At 41.1% G+C, this 14,054-nt stretch overlaps 1 protein-coding gene across 1 annotated transcript; it reads right to left on the bottom strand.

Annotated features, from left to right (window-relative positions):
* Positions 1–482: 482 nt before the first annotated feature.
* fgf16 (fibroblast growth factor 16) lies at positions 483–12,333 on the bottom strand. The gene is made up of 3 exons (XM_052088996.1): positions 11,781–12,333; positions 8,393–8,496; positions 483–2,412 (listed from the first exon to the last, which is right to left on the bottom strand). The coding sequence occupies exons 1-3, from the start codon at positions 12,040–12,042 to the stop codon at positions 2,167–2,169; spliced, it is 612 nt and encodes a 203-aa protein (XP_051944956.1). The 5' UTR covers positions 12,043–12,333; the 3' UTR covers positions 483–2,166.
* Positions 12,334–14,054: the final 1,721 nt, after the last annotated feature.

The raw sequence follows: 14,054 nt of genomic DNA, 5'->3' as shown, positions 1-14,054 counted from the left end.
TTCATAGAAGAGTTTACAGCTTGTAATTACGAGTTCTATGAAAATGCTTTTGTAATTGTTATCTTGTGATTACAGTCCTTTTCAACATGCACCATTAGGCCACTTTCACACCCATCCATTACAGGGTGGCTGTGGCTCAGGTGGTAGAGCAGGTCGGACACCAATCGCAGGGTTGGGGTTCGATTCCCGGCCCACACGACTCCACATGCCGAAGTGTCCTTTGGCAAGACACTGAACCCCAAGTTGCTCCTCAAGGCGCCTTGCATGGCTGCTCTGCCATCGTGTGTGTGTGTGTGTGTGTGTGTGTGTGTGTGTGTGTGTGTGTGTGTGTGTGTGTGTGTGTGTGTGTGTGTGTGTGTGTGTGTGTGTGTGTGTGTGTGTGTGTGAGTCACAGTGTAAAGCACTTTGAATACCGTTAAAGGTTAAAAAGGCGCTATATTAGTAAAGACCATTTACCATCCATTTTTAGTTGATAAACTGCTTTCGGTTTCCTAATGCCATTGTTTTCCAAAGTAAAAGTTAACGGAGAGCACTTTTGGAAAGCACCATTTTTGCTGGAGAAAAATGGCTTACAAATTTGGATTAGGGGTGTAAATGTAGCAAAAGAAATACATTTTCAAATAAAAAGGTATTGCAGTGGACGTGCACGCAGAACTTGAATTCCTGCAGAATTCAATTGCCCATCAAAATATGCATGTATGCTTGTTAAATATGCTTGATTATTAAACATTTTGCCTAATTTAAGCGTTTTAAAGTGTAGGACTTTTAACTAAGTTTAACACATTGCCTGAAAAACCACAGGATTTTCCCAAAACCAGCAAAGGAAATGGTCTTAACTTGGATTCTGTCTTTGCCGGCCCTTTTATTTTATCCTTTGATAATGTTAATGGGTACCTTGCCATAACAGTTGCGTTTGCAATCAAACTCAATTCAGTGTTTCTTAGATTTTAATTGGTACATGGATATCCTTGCAAATATGTTCACTGACAAATATTTAATAGCAGGACAATTTTATTGTCTATCATTCAGGTCAAATGGTTTAGCCTTTCGGTATAATTTCAGTAGAATCTACAGTTCGATAACTTCAAGTTCATTACAAAATAAAGTCTTTGAAATAAATAAATATATTTATATAGAGATTTATAATTATACTTTATATGTAGAAAATAAATATATTGTACATCTCATAAATAGGCTCATCCATATTTACATGACTTTCACCTACGTTTTTAATAATGTTCCTGACAGCCTGAACATTATAAGTCACTCTTAGTCAATAGACCGAAGTCTCTACCAAACCCTTCTGCAAGCACCATATGTTTGTACCTCAAATTACATCCTAAGTTGTATTCACTTTTTCTAGCAATTGGAAAGGTTTTCTATAATTAACAGTTTGAATCTCCAAAATTAGTAGATGCCAAAACATCATAGTGAATCTGCTTTTGTAACATAAGTGGGGAGCGAGATAAGCCTAAGGTAAGTGCTGCTTTTTCATTCAAAATAGATGTTCTTTGTTTGTTTTTCAGTAAAAGCTGGTCGTTTTTCTTCATCGTCTTGCAGTGTCCTTAATGGTATGTTTATCTGAAGAGCTTTTGCTTTGCATATGTCCAACAGGAATGTTGGGGTACGTGTCCCATGTCCAACTTCTTGGTAAGTGCTGCGTCCACATTTCATGACCTTTCAACATGAGTTCAACACCAGGTTCACCTTTAAGGCAGTTGTTGGTCAAAGGAATGAAGGCATTTAGGTACTTTTTTAGTGTCATCTCTAGATGTTTCCAGTGAGAACATGCCCAAATTGTGGTCCACTTTACAGAAAAGTGTTGCTCCCACAAATCAATGTCTGAAGAAAGGGCATTTCCATGACATGTGTCATGTGGCCCTGAAGTCAACACCTCTTTCTCAAGTCATCTTTTGTTACCAGCTTTGGATGCAGGAATGTTCCCTCTTCTGTGGTTTAAACTCCTTAAAGGAGAGGAAACAGAGCCATCCAGGACACACACATACTGTTTATCTCAGTCAACGTTGGAGAGGGGCTCCTGATTTTGGACCAGAACCCAAATATAAACAGTTGTGAGGAGGAAGGTCTTGTGTTTCTTAATGTTCCTCAGTGTCCATCTTTCCCATCCAAGCCTCTCCAACCCAGTAACTCTGGGTGATGTTCTGGTCACCTATGCTGGAATAAGTCTCTGTATGCCTGGGGTATCTTCTCGATCTCAACTGGCCTGGGCAGAAAGTGAGTCAACTTCTGATGCTTTTTAGTCCTACTGCCTTCTCGAGGGGAGCCGTCCTTGTTTAGGGCCACGTAATAGTATCTCCCAGTGTCTGCGTGCTTGTAGAGCGTAGACGCATACGTGTTGTACCAGTTCTCTTCAAACTGATCGCGGAACACGCATTCTGCTGTCAACTTCTTCTGCAAGAGAACCAGAAAAAGATGATTGTTTAGATTTAGATTCTAGAGGTGTCACAAATGACAGATTATGCACTCGGTTATGTCGTGTTTGTATTTTCAAAGTGTAGTATCGTCTCAAATGGAACACTATGGGATGCAAATGTGCGTACGTTAATGTAAGCACTTGGCCAACACATTGCTAACACGTCATGTGAAAGCAAAATTATATGCTTCACATTTCTGCCTTTTTTAAACCCTCAAAAATTGGCCCCGTTCACTTCCATTGTACGTGCCTCGCTATAACCTCAATAAACATTATTCCACAAATTCTGTCGAATAGTGCAGATGTATACAATTTGGGACTCAATTGTCATACTATACATCATGCACGTTTGCAAGGTGCTGTCTTCACATACGTTTTGCTAGTTTCCCCATTCAAAATTAATTACAATTACTTTTAGTACTCTTTGTTGTATTTTCAGTGTGGACGCATTAATTGCGCTACTAATGGTGCGTTCACATCATGTCGGATTTGTAAAGAACTCTCATGTCTTTTGTATAACTTGAATTCTTTTTTTTTTTGCTCCCAATTTGTAATGCCCAATTCCCAATGTGCTTTCTAAGTCCTCGTGGTCACTTAGTGATTCGCCTCAATCCGGGTGGCGGAGGACGAATCCCAGCTGGTTCTGCATCGGAGACCGTCAATCAGCGCATCTTATCACATGGCTTGTTGAGCGCGTTGCCACAGAGACATAAAGCGTGTGTAGGCTTCACGCCATCCACCGTTGCATCCACGCTCAACTCACCACGTGCCCCACCAAGAACGAACCAGATTATAGCGACCATGAGGAGGTTACCCCATGAGACTCTACCCTCCCTAGCAACTGGGCCAATTTGGTTGCTTAGGAGACCTGGCTGGAGTCACTCGGCACGCCCTGAATTCGAACTAATGAACTCCATGGGGGGTAGCCATTGTCTTTACCACTGAGCTACCCAGGACCCCCCGTAGAACTTGAATTGACAACCTGTAATCATTATGAAACCATTATGACATCATTTAAAAGGAACCAATATGGCTGCAATCTCAACAGTTAAAGGTTATTATTTTATTATAGCAAGTGTTACCTGGAGCATATAGAGGTGATTTAATATAGTGATTAAATATTTAGCTGTCATCATAAACAAAGCTATAAAGATCTGTTTTGGCATTAAGAACATTGCCAAAGAAACAAATAATTCCTCAGTCAGAGAACGTGAATGGCTCCAAGATGAATTTCAGAGTTGTCAGCCCGTAAGTCCAACAGGACATGAATGCAGCATTACACTAAAAAAGGGCGTAGACAAATGTTGTGATTTTGGATGCAGCTTCCGTTTTGGAGATTTATAATTATAGAATTACAATTGTCAATTACAATAGCAATATTGGAAAGGTTTTGTATCCTGCCACTATAAACTGCCTCACCTAGATAAACCAGTAAAGGTCTAAGATGATAAATCAAAAGTGTAACACTGTTCCTGCCATAACCCAATCAGAAACATCCTAAACCAAACATCCTGTGGTGTGATGGCTTGAGTTGAAAATCTATGCTCTGTGTATCAAGAGCGCCCAGCTTGTGTAAGCATGTGACCGCATGTTTTAGAAGTAGCATGCACCTCCCCATTTCCAAAGCTCCAGATGCATTGAAAGCTTGAGTGTGTGAAGACATGTTACGGTTTCTTTCTCACAGCGCACACTTTACCCTTGTCACCATTACAAAATGAGTAGAGTGGAAACTATCTCGGGCCAGACAGCAGGTGCTCGCTGCACCAGAGAATTGAAAGTCATTACGGGTAAGCGTTGCAGTTTACACCCAAAATCATCCTTCATATCTGTTAGCTTCTTCGTCTGCTTCCCCCATGATGCAACGAGGCCGTCTCGTACAAACACGGCAGCCTGAGAGAGTCTGTGTGGGCTGCTACTACTACAGCGCTGACAGAACTCCATGAGCAATGGCTTCAGGTTAAGCAGCTGAACTTTCACTGGCTGACTAAACCACGGAGAACAATGGAGGACACTGGGGCTACATGTTTCCTGCCAAAAAACAGTCATGCAATGGGCCAGGCTCAAGTCTTGATGTCAAGGCAGTGCATTTAAAGAGTGTTTAAGATAAAGTCAGCCTTGAAAGATCTGTTAGGAAATGTTTTAAACAGTTGAGAATGTTTGTAAAAAATAAGCCAGGAAACAAATACTGGTTAAGATGCAGGTGATTAATATATGGCTGTTTAATTAGATTTGAACAATCACTAAAGGATTTGCGATGATCTGTTTTCTGACTTGAAAACATTTGGAGTATCTACCCAGGGGCATCCCATCTGTCCATGAACTAATAGTTTAGATGCCCTTGGAGTAAAGTAGTGCATGATGACTTGGCACAAAATAGCCTCGAGGAATGTTCTAGGTTCAACACAAGCGAAGCTCAATCGACAGCATTTGAAGCACACTGTTGATTACCACAAGAAATATTTTCAACTCATCCCTTGTTTATTTGAAAATCTTGGTTACAGTGAGGCACTCACAAGTGAACGGGACCAGTCCATAAGCCATAAAATACATACTGTTTCAAAAGTATAGCCACAAGAGGTAAACAGTATACTTGTTAACATGATTTTAGTGTGATAAAATCTGTCTGTGTGTGTGTGTGTGTGTGTGTGTGTGTGTGTGTGTGTGTACGAACACACACACACACCATGCATTCAGAAAGTATTCAGACCTCTTCATTTTGTTCACATTTTATGTTGCAGCCTTATGCTAAAATGCTTTATTATTGTTATTTGTTTTTTTCACATCGATCCAAACTCCATAACCCATAATGACAACATAAACCAGATTTTTATAACTTCTTTATCTTTATAACTTTCTTTTTATAATCTTTATAACTTTACAAATGTATTAAAAAGAAAAAACTGAAATATCACATTGACATAAGTATTTAGACCCTTGAAGCACCTTTGGCAGCGATTACAGGCTCAAGTCTTGTTGGGTATGAGGCAACAAGCTTCACACACCTGGATTGGGGATTTTCTGCCATTGTTCCATGCAGATCTTCTCAAGCTCTGTCAGGTTGGATGGGGACCGTTGGTGGACAGCCATTTTCAGGTCTCTCCAGAGATGTTCGATTGGGTTCAAGTCCGGGCTCTGGCTGGGCCACTCAAGGACATTCACGGAGTTGTCCCTAAGACACTCTTGCGTTGTCTTGATTGTGTGCTTAGGGTCATTGTCTTGTTGGAAGGTGAACCTTCGGCCAAGTCTGAGGTCCTGAGCGCTCTGGAACAGGTTTTCATTAAGGATATCTCTGTATTTTGCTGCGTTCAGCTTTCCTTCAACCCTGACCAGCCCCCAGTCCCTGCCGCTGAAAAACACCCCCACATCATGATGCTACCACCACTATGCTTCACCGTTGGGATGGTATTGCACAGGTGATGAGCGGTGCCTGGTTTTCTCCAGACATGATGCTTGGAATTGAGGCCAAACAGTTCAATGTTCGTTTCATCAGACCAGAGAATCTTGTTTCTCGCAGTTTAAGAGACTTTTAGGTGTTTTTTTGCAAATTCCAAGCAGGCTTTCATGTGTCTTGGACTGAGGAAAGGCTTCCATCAGGCCACTCTGCCATAAAACTCAGATCAGTGGAGTGTTGCGGTGATGGTTTTCCTTCTGCAAGTTTCTCCTCTCTCCACACATGATCTCTGGAGCTCAATTACCTCTCTTACCAAGGCCTTTCTCCCCTGATTGCTCAGTTTGGCCTGGCGGCCAACTCTAGGAAGAGTCCTGGTTACTCTGATATGCATTTTCAGCTGTGAGACCTTATATAGACAGGTGTGTGCCTTTCCAGATCATGTCCAATAAATGGAATTTGCCACAGGTGGGCTCCAATCAAAGACCAGAACATCTAAAAAATGATCCAGAGAAATGGGATGCACCTGAGCTTCTAGCAAGTGTTCCAGCAAATGGTCTGAATACTTATGTCATTGAGATATTTCAGTTTTTTTCTTTTTAATAAATTTGTAAAGTTATCAAACATCTGGTTTTTGCTTTGTCATTATGGGGAGTTTAGATCGATGTGAAAGAATTAATAAAAATAATTTAAAGCATTTTAGCATAAGGCTGCAACATAACAACATGTGAAAAAATGAAGGGGTCTGAATACTTCTGAATGCACTGTTAATCATTATATCTAATATTTTCTTGAATTTTTACCTGTAATCTTTTGCTTGCTTACCGGGGTTGCAATGCCTCAGACAATATTTTGAAAGCACTTTAAAAGTACATATGCATGTACTTAAAAATCTTTCTTTTTATGTTTACAAAATTAATAGTGAAAATATGATTGAAAAAAAAATGACTGCAAAATTTATCAAAAATATTTATGGAGATATTTTAATGTTCTTTTTGTTTTAGTCCAATGACAATATAAAACACACTTTTTAAAGGTGTCATTATTTCCTCCGTATGAATTTGTTTACTTCTAATGAATATATATATATTTTTTTTTCATTTTGAGGACGCACATGAGATGAAGACTCCAGTCATATCAGTAACCTTACAAAAGCTGTTTTATTCTACATGGAGAGGGGCCACTCATGGGGGCTGTCATGTTAGGATCACATGACCAACCGAATACTACTCGCTTAATCTCAGTAACCGTGATGTTTTTAGACACAAAGTATTTGTCTTACAGGGAGAGTGTTCCGCAACTGCTATCGGGTCCTGGAATAAGGTATAATGTGCAAGGACGGCAGCCAGTGGACTTTTTGGTGCCCCCCTTGGCAGGGCCATTTCTAGGCATTGGAGAAGTAGGCGGTTGCCTAGGGCACCATCAGCTTTTGGGGGGGGTGCTGAAGGATTTGAACACAAAAGGATTGTTCATTGCATCCTCTTTCCATACAATTAAAGTAAATGGTTAGGCAGTATCAGTCACATTTATTCCCAACATCTCCTTTTGTGTTCTATGCAAGAGAGAAGGTTGTATATGTTTGGCATGACATGAGGGTGAGTAAATGATGACAGAATTTTCATATTGGAGGGAATGGTTTCTGGTTCCTTGAACTTTCCGAAAACAAAAATGCATCTGCATTCAAATGTGCGTGCTGAACCCAGGCCTGAATCTAGGTGATTCGAAGCAAGATTACACGCTGACCTGCGCTTACAGTCTTGATTTTAATAGGATGCTATCGCGTTACACGTGAAGTCATCTCTTTTCTAGCTTTAAATAGGTTTGTTTTAACTCAAGATCCTCAGAAACTCGCTGGGGCCCCCGCTTATTGTCTGCCGAAATCTGATAGCATGTTTCTCCCACAAGCATGGCGAAGTCTGTGGAGGGGGAGGCTAGACGCATTTTCCTATATATGGTTCTCTGCTAGAATAGAATACAAAAAGTCAGTCAAGTCCTGGTACACACTTTCATCTCCAGGTCTTTCCATTACCATTTGTGCACTCCAGCAGAGAGACGCTCGTTCCTCGCGCAACTGCTCACAGAAATGCACAAAGCCAAGCACACTCTCAGCTCGTATATCCACAATATGTGGGTGTGTATATGTTACACGCTTCATGTGTCCCTGCAAATTATGTAAATATTTTAAGCATGGAGCAAAACGAAGAGGCCGAGATAGAGCGCTCTTGCCGAGGGGTCAGTCTTGTGTTAAAAGTTGCAAAGACACAAACAAGATGAGCCAGATGGACAAGGCTGCGAGCAGACCCCACTGATCAGAGGTCAGGGCTCGCGGCAGTGGAAACATGGCTTGTTTTGTCTGGTTTAATGATGTACATCTGCATCATATGGGAAACAGACTATGGGCTGGTGGGTGGGTTGCCGTCTGCTCTCCATTCCAGCACCGACTACATTCCTGATGGTACACTTCATAGAGCATGAAGGTTCTTCAGAACCTTGTGTTGGTGCATGTTGTTTGGAGTGTGTGTGTGTGTGTGTGTGTGTGTGTGTGAGAGTGTTACAGAGACTTGACTTACCGACCCATAGAGTTCACCTTTCTCGTTCATCCCCAGATAGAGGCCCGCATCCACGCCTCGTATGCTCACCAGCCCGACGGCCAGACTGATAAACTCCAGAATACCTGCCACAGAATAACACGTGTCAGACATTGAACAGACAGCTTTACAACTGCAGCACAGCTGGGCATCAACGGAGTTTATGAGTGTCAGGGAGATGTAGTAAGCAGTCGATTCAAATATTGCAGCTTTTCCCTGTGGACAGGTCCAGACTGGTTTTTGCTGGTTTGATGCTGGTCTAGCAGGGGACAAAAACTTAAGTTGGTCACTTGTTGAACAAGCTACAACACTAGCATCCAAAACACAACATATGATAGTGACCAGCTATTCTTTTTCTTATTTTTCCAGCAGGGTTTGCAGGGACCATACCACCTTTTTTTTATAGCAAAAGTCGTGGTAAAGTTTGTGGTAATCAACAACGTGCTACAAATGCTATAGATTGAGCTTAACTTGTCTTGAACCTGGAACATTCCTTTAAACAACACTGGTTTCAAGTAGTCTATGCAGTGGACGAATCCCAAACTTTATGCCTTCAGAAGACTTGGAATATGACGCAGAAGTCACATGGACTACTTTGATGATACATTTGGGTCCTTTTTTAAGCTTTAGAGTGAGGCACAATCCACTCCCAGTGTATGGTGACTAAGGCTGTTTATTTCTTCCTGTTCCGTTCAGTGGAGGAAAGAAGGTCATAGGTGTTCGGAACAACATGAAGGTGAGTAAATGATGGAAGTTTTCATTTTTTGGGTGAATTGTCCCTTTTAAGATATCTGCATCACGATGCAGAGATTCAGTGTACGCCAGCCCAACCTTGGCAGAAACCAGCTGTTTGCACACTCTTGATTAAAGACGAGCAAATACTACACCTTTGTGGCCTTTTACCACCACCTGGACAGAGTATGTTGTGATTTGGATGCCAATCGACGACACCGTAATCTCTGAAGCAGTTAAGCACAGGCATGTCTCATGTGCGTTTAATCAAAGACTGCCAGCTCACAACATTACCGACAAATGCCTCACGTTTTCCTTCGGGATGCCAGAAACATGACCGCAGACCACCCAATCCAGTAAAGCAGCTTGTCTCAACCTAAAAACAAGCATTACTGCTGGATTCCACAGTGGTCATGCTTTAATTTAGAGCTATTCTTGTCTCCAAAGCAAGGGCTGCACCTGCACGATGATTACGGATCCGAGCCATGCAAAAATGTCTCATGTTTATCATTGAAATACCAAGCACTCCTTGACTGATTTATTAGTGCTGTAATTAGTAGTGTCTGTGCCTTTGTCGGACGAGGTCCTTTGAACACGCTTTCAGAGAAAAACAGGCTCACGCTGGGAGCTTGTTTTCCACTGCAGAGAGGCACCTGCGTCCTGCGACCCTGCGCTGAAGTTTGCCAAGGGCAATTCGAGTGCGAGTCTGAGAGATCCGTTACTACCGCCACTAAAAGCACACTTTGGACACTTAAGCTACACTTACAATGTCTGAATATCATCACATTGGACAGTAAAATATCAAAGCGAGTGGCAATAATGCTTCTAGTGCTTTTCTCAGATCTAACTTCATTTTTCTGGGCTATTTTGGGATGACTTTTAGGCAACTGGTGTCTTAGTGGTTTTTAGTGGATGTATAAAGTCAGACAAGTGGAGTTCAGCATATAAACCGTTCTACTAACACTGGACCACCACAAAGTGTCCAAATACTTAGTCTTCAAAATATCATTAAGAACCCATTTTTTTGGGCCACCGTATATGGGGGGGCATATATCCCTGTGGCCCCAATTTCAGAAAAACATACAGTTGTCAATAACAATCAATATTGTGAAGAAAGTCTATTTGTTGTACCACAGACATTTAGATCTACGTCTTTGTTCAGATATGCACCCATGAATACTGCCAAAGTTATGCATACAAGTTATGTCTTGCACTTGCATGCGATTGCAATATGAAAGAACAGAGGTGACAATCAGAACGGTCGAATTAAACATTTAAACGTGTTTGTTCTTAACTTTTGAGTGAAGAAACAGTTGATTTCCTGTTATAGAGCCACATAGGAGTTTATCTGCATGCCACGCACAAACACACAGTGATTGACAGCAGATTGATTGATTGACGGATGGTGTGTTTACCAATTCATAGACACGTGGAGCATTTTGGGCATCATATAGGAAGGCCATTCTACAAAACCAATGTCCTGTGTCCTTCATTAATACATACATTAAAAAAAAAACTTTTTTAAAAGTTTAACAATGAATATCTGACACCAGCTTTGCTGTATGCTAGTATGTTATTACAGGCAATTTTTCTGAACATATCTTCACTTATAAATGTATGTTTTTATTTATCTGTTTGCTTTTTTGGCCTGTCCCCAACCTATATATATATATATATATATATATATCTATAATGTATGTGTATGTATTAAAATAATAATTTTAGTTATGTATATAAAAAAAAATATGAAAATAAATGCTAGCATTTTTCTTTAAATATTTTTATTTATTTTTTATATTTTACATAAACCTATAGAGAGAGTATTATGTTATTTATATATTATATAAATCTATATATATGATATAAATGTAAAGGTTTGTATATATTTTAGAATTAGATTTTTGGAAGTGTCCCCAAGTTGTGTGCCAACTTGTGCCAACCACAACCATCCCTTAATTCACTAATGCTCTATAACTAATAATAATGACATATTCATGCTTTTCATATGTTATACATCTGCAAGGACAAGTAAATCACTTTATATTTTGGTAATATCGGAGTGCTGATGATGTTAAATTGTTAACACTGTCACAATGATTTTGTATACTAAACTATTGATAATTCAATTATGGATATTTGTAGAAATATCACCATTAATTTCCTTGAGCACTACATTAGAAATGCATAACTGAAGCATTAAACTGTCAACCCTGTTACCCATTCAGAAATCTAATATATGGCAACACACACACACACACACACACACACACTACATGATGCTCATATATTTTTCATTAAATGCCATAGTTCTACTTATATACAACATAAAGTATATTTGCAACTACTACGTTTTCATATATGTTGGCTAACATACATGTACATGTAAGCTCAAATAATATCTATAACTGTTATACGTGCATTAATGTCCATATATCAGATCTCTGTGAAAGCTTTGCCTATATCCCAATACACATTACATTTAGCCTGATATGCCAAAGCAATTCAATATCTATAAAGGCCATTCTTTGTCTGATGGATTGTGTGAAATGAGTTGGAAAAGGCAGCTGTTTTGTTTCGTATGATGACCCCGGTGCGCGCTCCAATGATGCCTGAAACCGCTAATTGACGGACTTCTCACCGAATCTGCTGTGGTCCTGTCTGGTTCCGTGTACCGTCCCGTTAGGAAATATCTCCAGTTGGAAGCCGGTGCGGCAGTAGAGCTGTCTCCTGCGCAGGATGCCCTTCAGGTGCCCAAAATCCGTGAGCGATCCGCGCTGCAGTCTGCCCTCAATCAGACCCAATCTCTCATTCAGACCGTCCGACAGAGGCACATTCCCCAGCGCTGGAAACGCCTGCAAATCCAGATCGATGCTCCCGAGAAATCCAGTCACCTCTGCCATGACGAGGAAAACTTGTGCGCTTAGAGACCGGACAGGAGAGAGCCGCTCATTTCATCTGTGATTCAATGTGAACCGAGTCATTTATATAGACATCCATATCCTCCCCGAGCCACGCCTGGATGACATCCCTGCACCTTCAGCATGGCAATGGTGAGTTTTTCCACAAACTTTCATCACTGATGAAACACTGGAGCAGCGCGCGACTAATCCGTGCGTGCGCAAATGTGTGCCTAAAATAACATTCACGCAGCGAAAACTCCCAAACAGCCTCTGACTGGCTGTCTGGCAGTGTTTTTGTTCCTCATATCTAAAGACACCACGAACTGCGTGACTAGACTGGTAGTAGATCAGTGTCTCTCAGTGCACACCCATAGCGCGTAACGAGTCACTGGAGGAGTTTCAGGCTGTGTCTCAAATCCTAATGAGCTGTCTACTTAGCACTTTTTGGCTATCGTTGGGAAATCATTTGGGCATAATTTATCGGCATATGGGTGTGCCTCCTTTTTAATATCACAGGTGTGTACAGTATTTTGGACTTAAAATCTAATAAGCTGTCTACCTAGAAATCACTTTTGGGCATCTTAGGCACATGCATCAGTTTTGGGCATCATAGATGCATACATAAATGTTCAAATGTAGTGGATTACATACCTTGACAGCATTTTAGGAGATCATTGGCACATGCAGCATTTTATCGGGATGCATGCGTGCGTGCGTCTCTTATTGGGCATCACAGGTGTGTGTGTGTGTGTGTGTGTGTGTGCAGAATTTTGGACATTCTAATTGCATGCAACAACTTCAAAACCTAATAAACTGCCTACATAGACCGCACTTTTGAGCACCAAAGGCTTGTGCAGCAGTTTTGGGCATCATAGACGCATGCAGCAACTTCAAAACACATTTAGGATATGCGTGTGCCTCTTTATGGTCATCACAGGTGTGTGTGCAGTATTTTGGAAATTATAGATGCATACAAACTTCAAGCCCATGCAGCAGCTTCAAACCCTAGTGAACAACCAACCTGCAAAGCATTTTGGGGTATCAAAGGTGCCTGTAGTATTTTTTGGGAATCACAGATGTGTGCAGCAACTTAACCTAATGAGCTCCCTACCTAGACTGCACTTTTTTAGCACCAGAAGCACATGCAGCTGTTTGGGGCACCACAGGCTCATGCAACTATTTTAGACATCTCAGGTGTGTGCATCGGGCATCAATAATGCATGCAACCATTTTAGGCATCACAAATGTGTCCTCGTACTTGTAACCTATTGAGCTGCCAACCTAAATGCCATTTGTGGGCATGACATGCATGTGCAGCAATTTTGAGCATTATAGGCACATTTCGCATCAGCAGGCGCTTTGGGCATGACAGGTGTGTGTGTGCAGCAAATTTGGTCACCATAGACAAGTCCTAGTGAACTAATTCAAAATCTAGTGAGCTGTCTACTTGTTCAGCATCTTTGGGCATCATAAACACATGCAACAAATCCAGTGAGCTGCCTTGGGCATCATAGCCGCATAACGAGTGAGCAGCACTTTTGGGCATCAGTGCCATAATCAGAGTCAGCTTGCATGACTATGATATACAAAAGTGCTGCACACATCTGTGATGATTTGCAAAAATGCTGTCTAGGTAGGCTGCTCACTAGGTATTGAGACACAGCCTCAGTCTGAAGTTTTCTTGGAAGCATTTTCTCCACCTCCTCTGTGTGGGCAGGTGTTTCCTCCCTCAATTCTAGACAGCTGTTGGATATATACTGCAGGTATTAAAGGAACAAAGAAATACAACAGGTTGATGACGTATTTGATTAAAGTTGAGTGGTGCAGGGAATGCATGGCAGACGGAATTTCATAAAATGTGAAATGCATGCGTCAAATGAAATACGAAGGGAAAATACATCAGATGACCACAAACTTCATGAGGATTCTTCTGTAGATGAAATGATGCATGCTTGGCGCAGCTAGAGGCTACCAGCAAACCATGTGCAGGGCAGGTTTGCATCAATAAAGCA

This window comes from Xyrauchen texanus, chromosome 23 (assembly GCF_025860055.1).
Source record: "Xyrauchen texanus isolate HMW12.3.18 chromosome 23, RBS_HiC_50CHRs, whole genome shotgun sequence".
Taxonomy (NCBI): Eukaryota; Metazoa; Chordata; class Actinopteri; order Cypriniformes; family Catostomidae; genus Xyrauchen; species Xyrauchen texanus.
This window is presented reverse-complemented; position numbering and strand designations above follow the sequence as displayed.

Coding starts and splice junctions, on each gene's coding strand:
- fgf16 (XM_052088996.1), bottom strand. CDS start 12,042: ATGGCAGAGGTGACTGGATTTCTCGGGAGCATCGATCTGGATTTGCAG. Junction 8,497..11,780: donor ACAGGACCACAGCAGATTCG/GTGAGAAGTCCG, acceptor ATTCTGTGGCAG/GTATTCTGGAGTTTATCAGT. Junction 2,413..8,392: donor AAGGTGAACTCTATGGGTCG/GTAAGTCAAGTC, acceptor GTTCTCTTGCAG/AAGAAGTTGACAGCAGAATG.